The sequence below is a fragment of the Gymnoscopelus microlampas genome (genome assembly GCF_963454915.1).
Source record: "Gymnoscopelus microlampas genome assembly, chromosome: 1".
In the NCBI taxonomy this organism is placed as follows: Eukaryota; Metazoa; Chordata; class Actinopteri; order Myctophiformes; family Myctophidae; genus Gymnoscopelus; species Gymnoscopelus microlampas.
This window is the reverse complement of record NC_139962.1, coordinates 37,222,403-37,242,466: the sequence shown is the minus strand read 5'-3', so window position 1 is coordinate 37,242,466 and position 20,064 is coordinate 37,222,403. Positions and strand designations below refer to the sequence as shown.

Sequence of the window (20,064 nt, the reverse complement as noted above, 5' to 3'; positions counted from 1 at the left end):
TATATACATATATATATATATATATAATATATGAATATTATTTATTTTTAACTACATTCAAATAGCAATTTCGGCACTGGAATGTAATTATTTTTTTTTCACATTCGAATTATATTCGAATCATGAAATTCGTTCTGACAGCCCTAGCTTGCAGCATCAGTTTATCTTTCCTTTTCATCTCTCTCTTTCCTCCCTCCCTTCCTCCCTCTCAGACCCCAGCTCCCACTATGTGATTACACTGAAGGCCTTCAACAATGTGGGCGAGGGGATCCCAGTGTACGAGAGCGCCATCACTAGGCCACAGTCAGGTAGGACTTACCCACACCCACCTACCTACAAACACACAGGAGCGAAACGCAAGTACTTACACTTGCTGCACAAATCAGCAATGTTCAATGCGATAGATTGATTTCTAAATTATTAAATGCTGTCACAATTACGTAGTGCAGTTTCTTTAATCGATGTACTGATGAGATGGTCTCGTTCATGTCTTATATGCATCTATGGAAGACTCTATACTTCGTGAGCTCACACCCAACAGAATCCATATATCAGAGACACTACTCAGACTTTATTGATTTGTATTTACTTAGTTTATTACGTAGAAATGAATACAGGCAATGGTACATCCCAGAAGGTAATGTATTCCAACATGCATTTTATATCCATGGTCCCAATGAAAGGTTCAACTGACATTAATGTTGGCTCTCTCTCACCAGATGTCATTATCTGGCAGAATGTGTCTAGGTCCAAAATCCTCAACAATATAACTGCCGGTCTTAACCAGGTTTCTCTGCAATCCAATTGAAAATCTTCTTTGTGACTATTGTTACACTTCATTCTTCTGTAATTGGATGCTCACAGTCATCTAGAGTCTTTGACATTGGTCAATAATAGGCAATAATCCTTGCATGGTACAGTTAAGGTCTTGCAACAGAGACAGCCAGAGTTAATATTGTTTGAGAGCATTCAGCTTGGCTGGCTGCCGATCCATAATTCTCTAACACTCAGATCATTGCTCTGCTTGACAATAAGCAGTAGAACTCGAGCCACACTGTGCCTTACATTAGATCATAAACGTAAAGAATGACAAACTGTCAGAGTTGGTTGTAGCTAAATTCAGACATCTAAACCCAACCAGCCCCGTCTCTCTGTGAGTGCGTGCGTGCGTGCGTGCGTGCGTGCGTGCGTGCGTGTGTGTGACACTGTGCGTGCGTATGCATGCATGGGCATCTCAGAATGTGGGCTGTACCCCGTGTCTTCAGGAAGCCAACCTCCTGTCTCCCAACTCGCACCAGTTTGTCTTTGACACAGCACCATCGCACCGTGCACCGCTGTGCCAGACGGGGGTGGGATGCCGGAAGACAGGAATATCATCAATATGCTGCAGGGGGCAAGCAGCCTAAATACACACACAAACACATGCACACATCACAGTATATATACACACAATCAGTAAGCCCTTACATGCACACATTTTTTGAAAGAAGCTCTCTCTTCTTCACACACAATACACACACACACACGCCGCCACCACCACACACAAGCAGACCCCCTGTCGTGGCTTTGGCAACCCTCCGTCAGAAACAAACGTTGCCTCAGAAAGCAGAACCAAAGCCCACTGCCATCATCTTCCACTGTATCCTCCAGGGTGCATTCCTGCTAGTTTGTTCAAGTCAGGATTAAAAAGATGAGCTGACCTACATAGTGCGTGTACTTTTTGAAAAAACTTAGAAAACTTGGGGAACTTTACTTGAAAGCTTGCTTGGTTGAACCTTTTACAACAAGTAGTATCTGCATTGAAAAGGGTAAAAGATTATTACAAGAGCATGAAATGCTAGGGAATGGTAGTGGTATTGTACTGTTCTCCTGCAAGTTGGGCAAATATGCAGCATGCATGCAACTCTGACCCCTCAGTGTGTCTCCGCAACCACATGAATCTTTGGATCACACACATATGCACACACACAGTCCAGCAGGCCAGACAATATAAACAGAATATAACGAGCAGTCCGCTACACAATGAGTTGTCAAATGGGGTGAGTTTGAGTACCAAGGTCCAACAAGTAGTTGGTAATTGAGGAGGCAGCCCCTCGTGGCTGACTGACCAGGGGTTTATTTTTTTCATTTTTTTTTCATCACCACTGGACCATGGTCAGAGCTTGGAGCACCCAAGCGGCTGGCTGATGGAGAGCAGAACAGAGCGTGGCCAGCAGCCTGTTCCAAGTAGCCATCTTGAAGCATTTATTCCTCAACATGGCGGCAATGGATGTGGTCGGGGAGCCACTTTGAGCTGCTGTCTCACACACACATTTACAAGGCCATAATGAGCAGTCACTTCACACATGTTTTTATCCACACATGTCATACTGGCACAAACACACCCACACACAGGTTGTTAGGCAACAGCTTTTTGTTACACATTACATGGAACACTTATCATATACAGGTGTTGGATTGCATAGTGTATTTTCCCTTAAGGGGGAAATAATGCTAAATTTGAACATTTAAATAACTTGCCTGCTATTGTGCTCTACAAATCTGTACCATTGAAAACTAGTAACTGCTTCCTGTAATGAGAATTTTGAGATGAAAGAATAGGACTTCATTTGGACAACAAAAAGGTCTCTAATGCTTTTCAAAGTGACTTTATGAATAAAATTGATGTATTTCTGCTTCAGAATTGATTGCAGTACTACAACATAAGATAATTAGACAATTGCAATAAGAATAACATAAAAAATATGTGTATATCTCCCTTTGGGAACAAGCTAACTGTTTCGCTGAAAGCTAAACCAGTTCTGCACCTGTTCCCAAAGGGAGATATTTAAGCTAAATTTAGGGTTCACAGATGTTTTTGACATGTCATTCTTATTCCAATGGCCTCATTATTTTAACATCGCAACTAAAAACTGATTCTAGTGAAAGACTTGAGGGGGAGAAAAAACATTCCCTACAAGATGTGGAATGGTAGAATACCCTGCGTTATAGAGCCCAACAATAGGCACATAACATCTACCACTTGTCCATGACCCTTTTCTGTCTTCAGCCTGTAGGCTTCAAGTTAGTTCTAAAGACTGGATGCCTGTCAAGGACATTGAGTATAGACTATTGTTATTGTTGTAAATGTTCAAGTGAATTCCATTTGTTTTAGTGTTACACACTGCACCTTGACTTTGTTTAAAAAAATATGGTTAGTTTTGTGTATGTTGTTCCTAAATGAGTTATGACTTCTATCTTTATACTGACTCTTACTTTCCTGATAGACCTAATGTTTCCTTGTGAAGGGATTATTATCTTTCCTACTGTCAATGATAGAAAATGTATGTGTTGTACAGTACTTTGTATAGCAACCCAGTCTGTAGATACTGTAGATGTGGTTTCGTATAGCAGTAGTAACCTGTTCCTAATAGAATCTTCTCTCTCTTTCTCTTCACCCTTCCCAATCTTGTCCCTGTCACGAACTTTCTCCTCCTCCTCCTCATTTCCGTTTGTCGTCCTGCTCTGCCATTTTGTAACTCATTAACAACCCCCTCTGATCCACCTTACCACGCTTCTCTGTTTGTTTTTAATTTGAACCCATTTTAATTTTGTGTTACGTGTGCGTGCGGGTAACTGCTGGCATGCAGACCCCATAGACCCCGATGTTGATCTGTATGAACTCTTCCATGCTCCATACACCCCAGTACCAGACCCTACCCCCATGCTGCCGCCTGTGGGCGTTCAGGCCTCTGTGCTGAGCCATGACACTATCAAGGTGACCTGGGCTGACAACTCCCTGCCCAAGAACCAAAAGATCACAGATGCCCGCTACTACACAGTGCGCTGGAAGACCAACATCCCTGCTAACACAAAGATGAAGGTAAGTCCTTTCTTTTCTTGTTTTTTTATTTAGACAGGACGGCACACACAGGTAGGAAATTGAGTGAAGGCTGAGAGGGAGGAAAAACATGCAACAAATATCTCCACCCGGAATGCCACACTTTCTGTTCAGTCAATTCAGAAAGTAGATTTTCTCTATCGCGCACGCACACGCACACACACACACACACACACACACACACACACACACACACACACACACACACACACACACACACACACACACACACACACACACTTTCTCTCTTTAAATTTTGAATTGAAAAGGAATTAAATGGATTTATTGTTGAAGCTCACTCTCCCGTTCAGTTTTAGGTCAGCACTTTTACGCTCTGAACGACTCATTTAAATTCAGTTTGGTGCAGTATACTGTACAGCTCACATCAGTCCAGCCTAATCAGACCTTGATATAAACACATTTATTCAATTCTGTTATGCTTCCCGTGCAGTTCAGTGCTATGGGACTCCCCTCAGGCTTATACCTACCAGAGAAATGTGTTGATATTCTGTAAGTAGAAATGGCCCAAAATAAATGATGTACAATAGCATGCTGATGTCAAAATACTACATTGTGGGTGTGACTGGCCAGTAATCTACTTGACCTTTATAATGCAACAATACACTAGGACTAGGCACTCAAACACTGGTATATAACAAGTGTACAAAAGGATAACAATCCCACTCCTACTGCTGTCTTTTGTTAAACGCTGTACTGATTTGAACATGTCATGGTGATCTTACTATGACTTGGCATATGAAACATAAATTAGGTCAATTTTAGAAAGAGTCAGTGTATCTATTACTGAATTAGCTGCAAACTAGAATAGCATGTGGTAGTACCTTCACCGCTTAACTGCTGCCAGAACCACCAAGATATCTCACCAGACTCTGCCTAAGGTTGCCGTTTTTGTTAACCGCATTGTTAACAGAGACCAACTTGGCAAGATCTCATCGAGACTGTTTTTCTAACCTGACAACCCGAAGTGTTTGCCCACCACCCTCTTGATTAAGTGCATCGTTTCCTAAATTGTGTGGTCTTTCGAGCTGGATACAGGCAGTCACTTCAGCCTCAGATGCCCAGACCAGAGAGATTCACTGCCATCGACGGCCCCACTCGCTATCCTAATCAGATGACGTGACGATGAGGTCGGTTACCTTCCCAACCATACAGAATATCTCCAGAGCATGAAAGTGGAGATGAGGGATGAGATGCGGCACATGCGAAAAGATATGCACTTGCAGACCAAATGACTGCTACAAAACATGCAACGTCTGATCTCTATTGAACAGAAAGGACTCAACTCAGTGTTCAACTCAACTCAATTGATTTCCTGTTCTATGAATCAGATAAATCCAGAACTCAATAAATCCACATAGTATTTAGTGGAACCAGACCTCAGTCCAATTTAAACCACATAATTGTCCATAAACAAATTAAAAAGCTAATTACATGGCAATACTAAAAGCCTTGAAAATACATTCAACCTGCTTGTTTCTTCCAAGTTACATTTATTCTGTTTATCACATCATGGTCTAATGACTTATTCCAGCAGTCTTTCACAATTCTGTCTAAAAGTCCTATTGGAAGGATGGCCCGGCTCTTGTAAATCTGTAATTCATATATTCAAACAGAATTCTGTTGCTCAATGAAACTTTTCATATCGTCGCTATGGGGCGGAAACTGTATGTCCAAAAACGTTACTTTCCAGTAAATAGAAAAAAATAACCTGTGTTCCAGTGTATCCAGTGTAGTTAGTATATGGTCAAAGCTACTGTTATTACTTTTCATTGGTTAAATGTTGATAAAACCCATTGTCAACTAACCACAGATCTACGATCTCACAACGCGCCGCGACATGTGCTATTTTGACTACTTTTGACGACAAAGTAGCATTGATATGCTTGTTTTGGTGAGTTATCGTCCCTCATAGTTTTTGTTGCTTGAGGTTGATGCTCAATGCCTATTTCTAGAAATCTCTACATTGCAAAATTATCTGAGAGCAGCAAATGGATATTCTATTAACTGACCTGGTAGACCTGCAGGTCCAGTGGCTGTGCATATGAGGATGCAGGCACAGTAACTTCTGGCAGCTGAGGCATACAAAAGCATCTGATCTGAGCCCTGAAGCTCAATTAACAACATACATTCCATTTACTATACAAATACTGGATAGTAAATGGGATGTACTTATGTGTGCATGGTGCACGCGTTTGCAGGGAGCGGAGCACAGATAAAGCCTTGCATTTTGTGATGAATTATTCATCAAGGACAAGAATGTTGGAAAGAGGCTAAAGACGTGACCATGCATTCTGAATACGCCTGGTTCACTACAGAAACTGTAGTGCCCAAATGGGCTTGAGTCAGATGATATAAAAAACAATGATGTTGCAAATACGTTGAATGTGCCTGAGTCCTGCTTGGACTGACTAATTTGGTTGATCTTCTGTCTTGCAACATTAATCAATAGGGTCTGCATGCTCTACACTTATTTATGGCAACTGAATTACTGTTCAGTTTTTGCACAACAATTGTACCTGTACCTGGAGGTACTGTATGGAGTTTCTAGAGATCATCATGCACTATTTAAGCATTAACTTAACTAACTAATGCAGCCAGAGTAGTTATAGTATGCTGCAAAATTAATTCTGAGAGTGTAAAAAGGGACCCTACTGATTTTGAAGTGTATAGTTTTACTGTATCGTCTGAAAAGCATCACCAACCATCTTTTGAGTTTTGGGTGCACACCTTGATGTTGGCTCCCTTCAGCTTCTTACATCAGCTCTTAGAAGCAGCCATAGAGAAACAGTCTCATGGATTATTTAAGACAAGGCTGACAACACACTGGCTGATTCTAAAGAACAGAGTTCCTTTCCTATGACCTCTGGTTGACATCCCCCTGATGGAGAGTTAGTACGTTGTTGTTACAGCACACACTGTCATGGAGAGGATTGGATTGACAGAGACCAGCTAACCTCACTTGCCGCTAGCTAGCTAAAGCAACCCCACTTTGATGTCAGTCGTTCATGCTCGCCAAGCTGAGGAAAAGGGATTAAGAAATGCAAAGTACTGTAACTCCGGAATTTAGGTCTGTAAAGCTAGTTTGGAGTTTGACATAATATCCATATAAAGAACATCCCTGCTGGTTTTGAGTATTGTGGACATGCTCTATTGTGGAGGCGGCGCACTGGCAGTTAAGCCAATTAGCCTAAAAAACATTACTGCAACGTCCCTGGTTCGATTCCTTGCTTGCGACCCATGTTGCTTATCTGTCCTATGTTTTTCTTTTTTCCTCTACTCTGTCCTAGTACAAATCTGTATGCCCTTACAAATCTTTCTGTGCTTCTTAATTTATGCTGGTCCTGCATTTTAGATTTGTGCTAATTTGTAAAGGGAGTTAAAGCACGCACATCCTAACGATAAAATCTCAGGTGCTGGACAGAAGAACAGTCTAAAATAGAAAAATAAAGTCTGCACACTGGATCATGCTCCCATAGGGATTTCAATGATTTACCACCAAGGTGGGTGACGTTTCAAGCTTCCTCAGAGTCGGGTCTGTGGCTGAGCAAGAGCTAGAAAGCTCCAAACATCACCCACCTTAGTGGTAAATCATTAAAATCGCTATGGGAGCACGATTCAGTGTGCTGACTTTATTTCTCTATTTTAGAATTTGTACCTGACACTGACGGTGTGTCTTTGTGGCACTCATAACATATTTCTCAGAAAAGCTAGGTGAGCAGCTTATACTGTATTCTCTATGTAAAGGTTTGGGTTCCACTCAGTGGCCAAAGTGTGTAATGTACCATTGTGTGTGTGTGTGTGTGTGTGTGTGTGTGTGTGTGTGTGTGTGTGTGTGTGTGTGTGTGTGTGTCTGTGTGCGCTTGCACTTGTGTGTATGCCTCTAGACGGCCAATACCACCAGCCTGAGCTACATGGTGACGGGACTGAAGCCTAACACGTTGTACGAGTTCTCGGTCATGGTAACCAAGGGCCGGCGTCTCAGCACCTGGAGCATGACAGCCCAGGGCACCACCTTTGAGAACAGTAGGAACACTTTACCCGCCCCCCCCCACATACACACAGCATGTATATATACTTTCTCACAGACAAACAAAAACTATAAAGATGTACACATACATGTGCATGTTCTGCACATACTGTATACACAAAGCACTTTTCCACCACATGGTGCCTACTTGACTCTGCCAAGGACTATTTCTGCTGAAGATATTACCCCTCAATGTAGCTGGTCATAGCGATGCCAAAACTGCCACGACTTGCAACTACTATTAAAAACTGCCAGATGAACAAACTGCTTCAACTGCTTTGACCAGAGTCATACAGTATATACATGACATGTATAGGGTTAGGGTTATATCATGTCAATGTCAAGAAGATCAATTACTGATTAATACATTGTCATAAATAACTTCTGAACAATTCATCATCAAAGGATACGACTGATTGTATTTGAAAGTAATTATTTTTTTACGATGATTGACATCCAGCCATGAGCCACGTAGCTCAACTGGGCACACCTCTAGTTTGCCCTTGTTTGAATTTGTACTAATACAGGACAGCCATTGTGGGAGCAGTCTTGACCTGTTATCAGGACCAATGTCAATATAATGTCCTGATGCCATTATCCCTCCACCACACCAACCTAGCTCCCAGCTCTGCCCCCAAAGATGTGACAGTGGTGAGCAAGGAGAGCAAGCCGCGCACCATCATTGTGAACTGGCAGCCGCCCTCTGAAGCCAACGGCAAGATCACTGGTCAGTTTATTTCTATGTATTTCATTCTCTCTCTGCCATGCCTCTTAAAACGACAGTTAAATGTTTTTATTAAATAACATTTAATTATATTTCTTTGTAATACCAGGACTACAGAATGAAAAAGTGTGCTTTTAGTGGACAGATAAAATCATTACGTATAAGAATAAGAAATTGATTTATAAATGTCCTTTTCTCCCCCCACCACCACAATGCCTTGTGTAGGCTACATTATCTACTACAGTACGGATGTCAATGCAGAGGTCCACGACTGGGTTATTGAACCGGTGGTCGGCAACCGTCTGACACACCAGATCCAGGAGCTCACGCTGGACACCACCTATTACTTTAAGATCCAAGCCCGAAACTCCAAGGGCATGGGCCCCATGTCTGAGGCTGTGCAGTTCCGCACTCCGAAGAGTAAGTTGGCCCAAGTGTGGCCCAAATCCTGAGGGACAATAGTACATCTAATGCCCCGAACCCACCAGATGCGCATGCACACATGTGTTTTATTGTGCGCGCAGGTTTGTGGTCGACAGTTCTCACCAGCAGCTTTTTCAGAGCACATTTGTTACTCACAGAAAGCAGCCAGTGTGAAAACGTAAATATTTAAATCCTCTCAGTATTATTCACATAACTGTTTACTTTTATCTATTGTCTCAAAGCCTGTAACAGAATATGTCAATATGTCATAGATATGGGAAGGTTAAGTCAAGTTTTACTGGAACTGCTTTTCGACATTCAGTGATGGGTTTTGATATGTTCATCCTGGACTTGTCTTTGCCCATGGACATTTTTTAATAAGGGCAGAAGTATCTTATCATATGCTGATAAAACTGTTTGGAATTAATTGGATTTAATTAAAGCATGTGGCTCATTTAGACTAACCACAGCTGACGAGGTAGGTCTACACATCAGATTCAGAACGTGTTTTGGGTTACAGTAGGCTAGTATGCCATCGATAAATAACAACTTACTGAAGGTCCCTGTTCTAAATTAGATTTCATGGCCAGATCTGTGATGGCCCACTCAAATGTGTAGGTAATTATTGGTATGGTTTAGTGTCCTTTATCAATGGAGAGTAATTTGCCGCTTGCCAGACCTTGTGCTCTCTAAGGCTACCTCGATACAGTGATATAAGTATAATAAAAACAGAAGTAAGCATTGTCTTCATTCATTGAACATTTGTATACTATAATAAATAAAAAGGCATGATAAAACAGGAATACTCGTTATATGGTAAATGTATGACTTGATTTAACTTGATTCATCCCACATTGGTGATTGTCTAGGTTTAAAAACATTAATATCGGGTGATATGATGCAGATATTGTGCATATGCAATGTATTTCTTTATGAATATGCACATGGACAAGGCCTGAAAATCGCTCCTTCACGTGCACAAGCGGAGCGTCCGTGTGTGGCCAGTGAGCCAACTGCTGCATTCATTAACATAGGAGCGAAAGTGAAGCAGCGTCCGTGCGCTTGCGGTTGTGCGTCTGGTGGGTTCGGGTCATCAAGGAGAATGACATGCTCCTTTTTGACATTTTACACACTCACAAAAACCTCATTGCATTTTAACAAATGTGTACCTCCCTGTGATTTACTGATCTAAGCCTATATCACTGTGAACGTTGTAGATATATTTCATGATCGTTTATGCTTTGAGGAAGCCTCTTGAAAAAACGGTAAAAATACACACGTAGTATTTACATGCTTGTAGATGTATAACCGTTGTACCTTGTGCTGCACAAGTTATGATTCCCTAATACTTTAATGGAAGCATTTTGATTCAGTCACATCCTTTTGAGAAAATATTCAAGGGAATTTGTATGTTTCAAGGCTGCATGAAATTGTTTTTTTTATTGGTTGAGCGGTGCATTTTAATTCTTCTTTAGATGCTTTGCTGATAACATTCCCCATCCACATCTTGCTTTCTCTGCGTGTCCCGTTTCTTTATTTGTGTCTCCCTTCTACTCTATCTTTCCTCTGGTTTGCAGTGTTTACGCACTCTTACCAATCTCTTATTTCTCAGTGGGTTTTGGTCTGTGCTGCCTCACTGCTCTTCTCTGCTAACCAAGTTTTTGCTTTTTATTTTCTCTCCCTTCCTGCTGTTCTTTGGCCTGTTTAGCTGAGTCCTCTGACAAAATGGCTAATGACCAAGGTAAAGTCCCTCTCCACCCCCGCTCCCCGGTCCTCACTGATGACTCTGCTCAGTGTGTGTGTGTGTGTGTGTGTGTGCGTGTGTGTGCGCACGCCCCTCTTCGAGACTTTCATCTTCTGGGCTGACTTCAATTTGCAATGCATGACTTTTAAAACTATTTTTTTCTTTTAGAGATTAGATAACATTCTACAAAATGAAAGTTACGCAGAAGCAGAAAAAGTTGAATTGTGGTATAAGCACTAGAGAGATGAAAGGATGTGATGACATGTTAATTTGAAATGTTTTCCCTTCTCCTTTGCCAGCCTCCAATCTTCCAATGAAGCCAGGAAGCAACCAACCTGCTCCTGACACCTTTGGATCTGTGGGTAAGGTTTCTATTCTCAACATCAACATGACAAACTGTTTAGCTGTCATGCTGGCACAGGATTAGAGGCACGGCAAGACCTAACTCCAACTATTATCTGATTATGTTGCTCAAGAGCCTCACCCCAGGGACCGCCCTCGTGGCTCAAATAGTGAGTTCATGTTCAGAATCATAGGTTCAAATCCATCTCAAGAATTGTTTCATCTGTTACTCCTTCTGTGGCCTCTTTCTTCCTTATAATATCTGTATAATCTACTAAAATGCCTTTAAAATTTGTTTTTGAAAATGTCTTGAGTCTACGCAGAGCAAAGATCTGTGAGAGGGTACTGCCCGGATACCTGCTAATGTGTGGGTGTCCACCAGTTTCTATTATTAATAACGTTTGTAGCTGATAAATGATGATAAATGGCAATAAATCACATATTTTAGGTTTTAATTTTATTCTTCATGGATAACAGTTATCCATCTACAGTATATGACAGCTTTCCATGAAATGATTTGAAGAGATTGTTTTTGAAGCCATGTGGAAAGGTGAGACACTGTAGATGATAGTCATGTTCTTGCTTCGACCGCATCGACTAAAGTCTGCAGAATCCTTCTTGCCGAAACGAAATTCGACAGGGTCATAAGAAACTTCAAAATGCAACACAGACAATTGCAACATCAAGCTTGACTATAAAACTTGTGAAATTCAGGATTGACATTTCTTTATTTCTGCTTTTGCCCTTGTGAAAATTTCCCTCCATCCATCCTTCCCTCATTTCTCTTCCCCCACACTTAATCTAATCCAGGCAAGTCGGGGGTGGTGGGCAACGGAGAAAACAACATATTGGTCATCGTCATCATCATCTCAGTGGGAGCCTTCACCATTATAGTGGTGGTGGTAGGAGCCTTCCTCTGCACACGACGCACCACATCTCACCAGAAAAAGTAAGCTCTTATTTTGATCTTATTATTGTTGTATAATCTATGCTTTTTACTTAAATGTTTTAATTTACTCTTTACCCGTGTTCTCTGTGTACCCTTCTGTAACCTTGTGTTCTCAACACTCAGTGTATTGCTTTAACTCTTAGTGTTAACCCTTCACGCCCCCAGGAAGCGAGCAGCCTCCAAGTCCTCAAATGGATCCCACAAGTACAAGGGCAACTCCAAGGACCTGAAGCCTCCTGATCTGTGGATCCACCATGAACGTCTGGAGCTCAAGCCCATGGACAAGTCTCCTGATCCCAACCCGGTCATGACAGATACGCCGATTCCCCGCACCTCGCAGGACATCACACCAGCTGACAGTGGCCTGGAAAACAACCCACACTTACAGCAGCGGCGTAACTCTTACCGTGGTCAGTCAAGTCAAGTGGTGGCTCTTCTTATTTAGTCTGTGTTTCCTGGAGACCTGTTATATAAAACAAAAAAACACTGTTTTGTCATTAATTCTTTTGTAAAGGTAATGCTTTCGACCCATCACAGGAACCTGACCTCTTTTCAGAACTGAGTGCTGCCCTTCTCTCAAGTTGAAAGAATTTCAGTTTTGTGAGAACGCAGCGTTTATCAACATCACTTCAATGCTTTGCCAAATAATAGGATTGTTGGGTTGTCCGGGTGGTGCAGGGGTAAAGACTGCTTCACAGTAGAGGTGGGACCATAGAGGAGTATCAAAGGTCTGTGCTATGCTTGATGCTAATGTTTAAACTTAAACAGGTCGATGCTAAAAATAGGTACTGTAGGGGCTTTTTCACAGGTCTTCGTGGACACCCAGCCTTGAGATATACCTACATTTGCTAACTCTCCGTATTTGGCCACTGAATCAGGGTCAGTCTTAATGATTTTGTTGAGAAATCCCTACAGTAGGAAATGTTTGAGATGTGATCATGCCCTCAAGATTATAGTGGTTATAGTGACATATGAAAGGAGTCTTCATTTTTTTCCATTTTTCTGTCTTGTCGGTTTTACAAGCTTTATTTGTCTCAATGCTTGTCTGCTTCTGTAGACAAGTCTGTGAATTTCATGCATAACATTTCATGCTTTTCATAAATGACTTCCATTACTGGTCATGCTACAAGGATTACAGTAAAGGTGAACACAATTGGGTATTAATAAGGTCAAAGAATGACATTCAAACTCAGAACTATACACCATCAGGGTGAAATAATCAATAACATGGCTCACAAAGAGAGCAGTCAGATAGTAGCTCTTTCTGATTGGCTGGTTTCCACCGTACCTTTTAGGCCATGAATCAGAGGACAGCATGTCTACACTAGCAGGCCGACGAGGGATGAGGCCTAAAATGATGATGCCATTTGACGCACAGCCTCCTCAGCGTAAGTGTGTGTGTGTGTGTGTGTGTGTGTGTGTGTGTGTGTGTGTGTGTGTGTGTGTGTGTGTGTGTGTGTGTGTGTGTGTGTGTGTGTGTGTGTGTGTGTGTGTGTGTGTGTGTGTGTGTGTGTGTGTGTGTGTGTGTGTGTGGCCTAAAATGATGCCATTTGACGCACAGCCTCCTCAGCGTAAGAGTGTGTGTGTATACCTGAGTGTTTGGAGTTGTCTGCGGATGAGTGGGTTCCCCCACACCCTATAGTTAAATAGAAAACTATTGAATGTCCATGATTCAGCAGCTACTGCATGTAGATATTAATCCTATTACTGAATCTGATCCAATTGGAGTCAACAGAAAGATTAAGTTAGTTAGGTACTGTTTCTCTAATTTACTGGACAACAGAAAAGCGGTTTCTTTTCATTTCATGTGTACACCCCCCCTGTATTTGTGTGATAGAGAGACTTTAAAATGCGAGATAATGGGTTTAAAACTGTTTGCATGTATGTGCATTTGAACAGTCATGCTTTCCCACCCTTGGTCATGGCAGCTGGTTAAACATCTTGTCCTGTTTGTGTGTATTCATGTCCACGTACATCCACAGCTGTGATTAGTGCTCACCCCATCCATTCCCTTGATAACCATCACCACCATTATCATATGGGCAGCCTGGCATCGCCGACACGCAGCTACCTCTACCATCAGGGCAGTGGGCACGCACGGCCTCATGCCTGCGCCACACCTCTCTCCCATCTAGACAGGGTGGATTCCACAGGTGAGACTGATGCTCCAGTACATGCTAAAAAACAGGAATAGTAAGTTGGGCTGGGCAATATATCGACATTATATCGATATTGTGATATGAGACTAGAGATCATCTGGATTTTTGAATGTAGTAATATTGTGATATGGCATAAGTGTTTTTCTGGTTTTAATCACTCAACCCTTATTTAATTTTTAAAATACAAAAATTGTATCTATTTTTTCATTTCTTTGAATAATTACTTAGATACCATGGCTCCAATACAATATTATTTTAACTATCAATATCGAGGTAGCCTACATGGTAAAAAATATTGTGATAGTTGATTTTGTCCATATCACCCAGCCCTACTAGTAAGTGGGTATTGCTAATTTCCCAATTCCTCAACGGATCGCGGCCAGGTTTGACACGTCCAAGTCTCCATTCATTCATCTGTCGGTTCATTCATTCATTCATACATTCATTCATACATACAGGCAGACATGTGTTCCCATCTAATTTTCCTACATGAGCTAACCACAGCACTAACTAAGGTTTGATAACCACTCTGCCTTCCCAAATCACTTGTTTATGCCCTTCACTAATTTGCTCCTCTCAGGTTCATTACAAGTTATTTTCACACCAAACAAACGTGTAGAGATGCAATTGATCCCAGAACATGGAGGAGTTGCCAAGAAATGGAGTGAGGGCTAAACCTGGGGTTTGGATACTAACATTTAATAAATGTTTCTGTATTTATTCCATGAATTAATCTATTCACACAACTTCTGCAAGTCACTGTAAATACTAACTCATGATGTTCTCAAGTTCAACATCTCGTTTTGTTGGGCTTCAAAGTGTAATTAAAGTTGGCACGTCCGTTTTTTATAGGTTTCCAATTTCCATGTTTACAATGGTTGTGCTGTTGACCTGGGTTTGACTAAAACCAAAGCAAACATTGATCTCAAATACAGGAAATGATATATACTATTAGGGAATGGGCTTCTGCTTTGGTGACGGAACCATGAAACTCAACCTGCATACATTTGGTACCAAAATATTGCTATGATGTGATTGATATGTAGTCCAATATTTTTGATTGTTCACTAGTCATTTCAGAATGAAATAATTATTATAACATTTCTGGATGGTTTTACACAAGGCTGTAGGAAACATGTATCTCTCTGAATAATTGATTGTTGGGCTGTCCAGGTGGTGTAAGGGGTAAATACTCGCCCACCAACAATTCTACATGATAAAGTGGTCAGTTCACTTTGTCAACACTTTTAAAGTCTAAACCTTTACATGTGTGAACTCATTTGCGCCAACCCCCCTCCCACCACCTTCTCATCCCTCTCTCCTCTCCAGAGTCTGTGAGGAATACTCCCATTTCTGAGCCTCTTCCCCCAGCCACAGTCTCCTCCCAGCCCTCCTGCCCCTCAGAGCTCCTGGCTGATCCTGAGGGCAGCTACCATGGCTCCAGCACCACAGAGGAGGACACCAGCTATGCCAGCAACCTGCCCCCCCATCGCCCAGCCCACCCACACGCCCATGCCCACCCACTGAAGAGCTTTGCTGTGCCCGCCATCCCTGCCACCGCTCACGCATGCTATGAGTCGCCTGCCCTTCCCAGCACCCCTTTGCTCACTCAGCCTGGTGAGAAGACAAACACACACAGTGTAAAGTTCTCGGTTAAAGATTTGTTTTACAATAAAGAAGAGCCGGCCTTCCGGGTGGCACTCACGACTTGATCGTGAGTGGGAAACTGGCAGGGGAGGGTGTTCTCTGTTGCCGCACTTGCAACTCCCGCAGGTTGGTCTGGGCACCTGTTCAGCAGGGAGCAGAACTAGGAGGGATAGCATATTCCTCCACACGTGTGTTTCCAAAGCGATAACAATAAGTTAAACTTAAAGTTATACCACGTTAGTTCCATTGGTCCAAGTCGAAACACAATCAACTGATTGATAATTAAAATAAACATGCTCTGAAAATGCACGCGGCCCACCCATTTGATCGGCTGCCAAGTTTAGTGGTCAGCTGGGTGGAGCCACGAATGCTTTCAAGATTTTCCAAGTGGGCCCTGATCCAGAAAAGGTTGAGAACCACTGGTCTGCACCCTCCCCAGACCAACAGTAGGGGTTGGCAGTGACAGGGACTATACACACATGGGGGCAATTGACTAAATTGGAGAGACATTTTTAAAAGAAAGGTATCTGGTACCTACCTGGTTATTTAATGTTCTTATTAGATAACCTGTTTCGACCAAAGGGTTAGATGAACTGAGACTACCTAGAAAGTTAGCATCATGTAACCAGTGTAAAATTTGATTCCACTGTGGCTCCGGTTTCCATGGTAATCAAGTCCTTGCACACAGCCTGTGTACTGGCTGTGTACCCACCCCAATCATGCCTCTAGCCATTAGAGGCTTGATTGGTGCGAGTACACAGCTGTCATTTGTTGACCGACTCCAACAAACAAAGTGGCCAGAGATGATGCGATTAAGAATATAACATGTGTACATGACTGTTCATCCTCAGGAGCCCCCTCTCACCCGCACGTCGTCAAGACGGCTTCCATTGGCACTCTAGGCAGGACACGTACACCCATGGTAGTTACTGTGCCAAATGCCCCTGATGTGCCAGAGACCAGCAAAATGCTGGAGGATGTTGACAGCGTGAGTATAATGTCCCCAACATTTGGCATCTGTAGTCAATTGCCTACGATTGTGGATCTTTTTCAAGGCTGATGGTTAGGGATTTTCTCTGGCCGTACTTTATCAAAAGTAATGATAGTTACTGGCATGCGTCAGTTGTGTTTTTTGCCACTGTGATACCAATCACACACTCCAAACCCATGTCTATTTTATTTGGGGACTAGATTTTGAAGTAATCTTCCAATTGAACATTGATTTTAACCACGTTTTCTGTTTGTTCCTTCTGTGTTTTTTCATTCCAACTTCACTCTCACCATTTTGTGTCGTTCTTGTTGGCTGCCTTTTGACATGATTTCGTTTGAATCATAATCATTGATTTTCATCACATAACCCATAACTGGAATGACTTTTACAATTGAATCTTTTCCTCAATGCCTTAAACCCTTGATTGGCTAATGACCCATAATATTGACTTGGCTTTGGTTTTGGTTGTGTTTCGCCGTTTGTCTGCTGCTTTTTGTTGTCATTATGTTCATGGCGCTTCAGTACCATTGACCCATCCCCCGCTCACCTCACCCAACCCATTTGACTCCCTGCCCGCAGGAAAAGATCCCTGACTGATCCTATTCCTTTCCTCTCCTCCTCCTCCCCCCAGGTGCTTGCCTCCCTACCTCCCTGCCCCTCCCCCGCCCCCCGCAGTAACCCTATTCCTCTCCCCCAGAGCTACGAGCCTGATGAGCTAACCGAGGAGATGGCCCACCTCGAGGGCCTGATGAAGGACCTAAACGCCATCACAACAGCGCCATGAGCAGACGCACACAAAAACACGAGCACACACAGTTTACACCTTTCATTCACATGGGAAGAAATAAGAGTACATACAGGAAAACACACTCTAAATTAAATACACACCTAAGTAAATAACTTGGGAGACAGAGGCTCACGGACACAAAATAGCTTCTTACAGATATGGAACTCTCATATGCCCTGCAGTTATAAAAACACCAGACTGATACTTACAGTACAAACTCTTTGGCTTACCTTACTCAGTCTCAGGAAGGAGAAGGCTGTGAGAGGGAAGAAGAGTGAGACACTTCACCTTTTTATGAAGAAACATTCTCAAGAGACGATTAACATTGGTCGCTTTCAACCGGAAGATTGTGAATTTTTCCTCAGCAAAAAATCGATGGGTTTTGCGGTGTGCGAGAGGAGGCCACACGGGACAAGACTCCATTTGTTCAATAGCAACTCGAAAGGAGAAAGTCTAAAAATATGCTGGTATTGATGTTGGTGCTCGAGCAGCACAGTCTACACACAGTGTTTGTTTGATTCGTGTCATTTATTTGTGCATTTTGTATATCTATTGGGCCGTTTCAGTGAAGTGAACTTTGGATATCAGTTCCCTATACAAGCCTAGAGTATCCATAAATGTGGTCATTTTAAAGCTGATTTAGTTTTTACCCCCTCCCCCTTTGTGTCATATATTGTGCCATGACTTTTCATTTTTTATGTATTATATTTTACACACATATCCTTATAGACATGTACATATGTTTTTTTAACTGCCTCATTCTTTTTATGTTTCCCATTTTGTTGTTATTTGGGATAAAAGTGGGATGCGATCAAGCCTTGATGCTCACTTTTTCTTATCAGCAGGGGAGAGATGCCCATGTTTCTACCGTACATTTTGAACGGAATCCTGCGTTCTTCTCTGGCATTGTGTTTCCCCATGTACATTTGAAATGTTTTTGTTTGTCGTGGGAGCTCCGTTTAAAAAGCCTTACCAACGCATTTGTACGTTGGACTTTCTAGATGACTCAACTCGTCAAGGATGATGCTCTGAGTTATACTGTGACACCCGGTATAGCGCTGTCCCCACCTGTCTAAAGGTGACAGTTTATGACCTTTTGTAAGACTTTACAGTATATCCACACAGGACTGGGGGACCCTGTTCTTAGCAGTGTTGAACCCAAAAAACTCACATTGCAGCTAGTCAATCAATCATCTGCAACAAAACAGCAATCTGTTGTGTGAGAAGTTCTATAAAATGTGTGTCTTGCTTCCAAAAGCCAATATTTGGTTTCAGAAGTCTGTATTTTGCTGAACCAGGTTTTTCTGCACAATGGAGTGTTTGTTGTTTTCTCTGTTTGCTTCAAGAAACACAACACCATAGCTCTTTTTTTGTCATGTCTTGTATGATGCAAAAATGTTGGCCTTTTGAATTGGACTCCCATATTTTTTTTTACATTGTAGTTTTTGTATGAAGAAAAAAAGCGTGTTCTGTACACAATTCCAGTGTAAAGAGGAAAAGATTAAAGTATGTTCATGTAAGAAACTAGTTTTTCATCTACCCTCTTACCCAAAGAAATTTGTCATTTGCAATCATAGTTATTTGCTCTACTTTTGTGAATATCATGTTTCTCATAAATGTACATCTTCATGAATGTCAGTATAACTGTAAGAGATTTTAACTATGGGTACAAAAGGAACGTTTGAGAAAAAAAAAGAAAAAAAGTTGATTGAAATCGGAAGGGGGAAAAGGACCGGACTCCATTTGGGAAATAATCTATTAAGTTGTAAACAGTCAAACCTGTATTGCACTTTTTCACAATTTTTGAAAAGTACATTTCTTACATATCTTGTGTTTTAAATATCAAGCTGTTTGTGTAACGTAGTGTCCTAGGTTAGCAGCAGGCAGCTGGTCTTGTTTTTATGTTACTTTTTTTTGCTTCAGAGATGATATGAAATTGAGCAGTGGAGTATTTACTGTGCTGCTGATGCTGAGGAATTCTGTTGTTGCTTGTTTATGTACAGAGCTCTCTTTGCTTTCTGTAGAAACATTCTGTGGCTTTTTAAAAAATGTTCAAAAAGTTTGAGGAAAAAAAATGAGATTTTTTTTATCGGTGCTCCTATACATTGTGTATACAAACTATTATGAATACTAACAAAGCTTGTGTTTCCATTTGTCTTCTTTTTCATGGGATATAGTGAGTTTTGCTTCAAATTAATGTTAAGATATGAACATTTCATGGTAATTTGACATGTTCAGCATAGAACGGTGACAGGCCTCGCAGTTACATTGTCCTTGAGCAAGACACTTAACCCCTAACTGCTCCCGGTGAGCAGGTTGGTGCCTTGCATGGTTGCGTCCATCATTGGTGTGTGAATTTTTTTCTCATTG

The 20,064-nt window shown here is 41.8% G+C and overlaps 1 protein-coding gene across 4 annotated transcripts in view; it reads left to right on the top strand.

The window, feature by feature from the left end:
* The window catches only part of LOC311051728 (neogenin-like), a 178,326-nt gene extending 158,494 nt beyond the window's left edge, over positions 1–19,832 (top strand). For 2 of the 4 annotated variants that reach the window (XM_084066345.1, XM_084066343.1), the window contains exons 16-28: positions 213–308; positions 3,687–3,862; positions 7,786–7,924; positions 8,548–8,655; positions 8,878–9,072; positions 11,119–11,181; positions 11,972–12,110; positions 12,276–12,520; positions 13,406–13,498; positions 14,093–14,263; positions 15,599–15,886; positions 16,768–16,904; positions 17,539–19,832. In XM_084066345.1, coding sequence (XP_083922471.1) covers positions 213–308; positions 3,687–3,862; positions 7,786–7,924; positions 8,548–8,655; positions 8,878–9,072; positions 11,119–11,181; positions 11,972–12,110; positions 12,276–12,520; positions 13,406–13,498; positions 14,093–14,263; positions 15,599–15,886; positions 16,768–16,904; positions 17,539–17,691 — 2,003 coding nt within the window. In that variant the 3' untranslated portion in view covers positions 17,692–19,832. Of the gene's footprint in view, positions 1–212; positions 309–3,686; positions 3,863–7,785; positions 7,925–8,547; positions 8,656–8,877; positions 9,073–11,118; positions 11,182–11,971; positions 12,111–12,275; positions 12,521–13,405; positions 13,499–14,092; positions 14,264–15,598; positions 15,887–16,767; positions 16,905–17,429 lie in introns of all 4 variants that reach the window. The other 2 variants (XM_084066344.1, XM_084066346.1) reach the window with 2 other exon arrangements.
* The last annotated feature ends 232 nt before the right edge of the window (positions 19,833–20,064 follow it).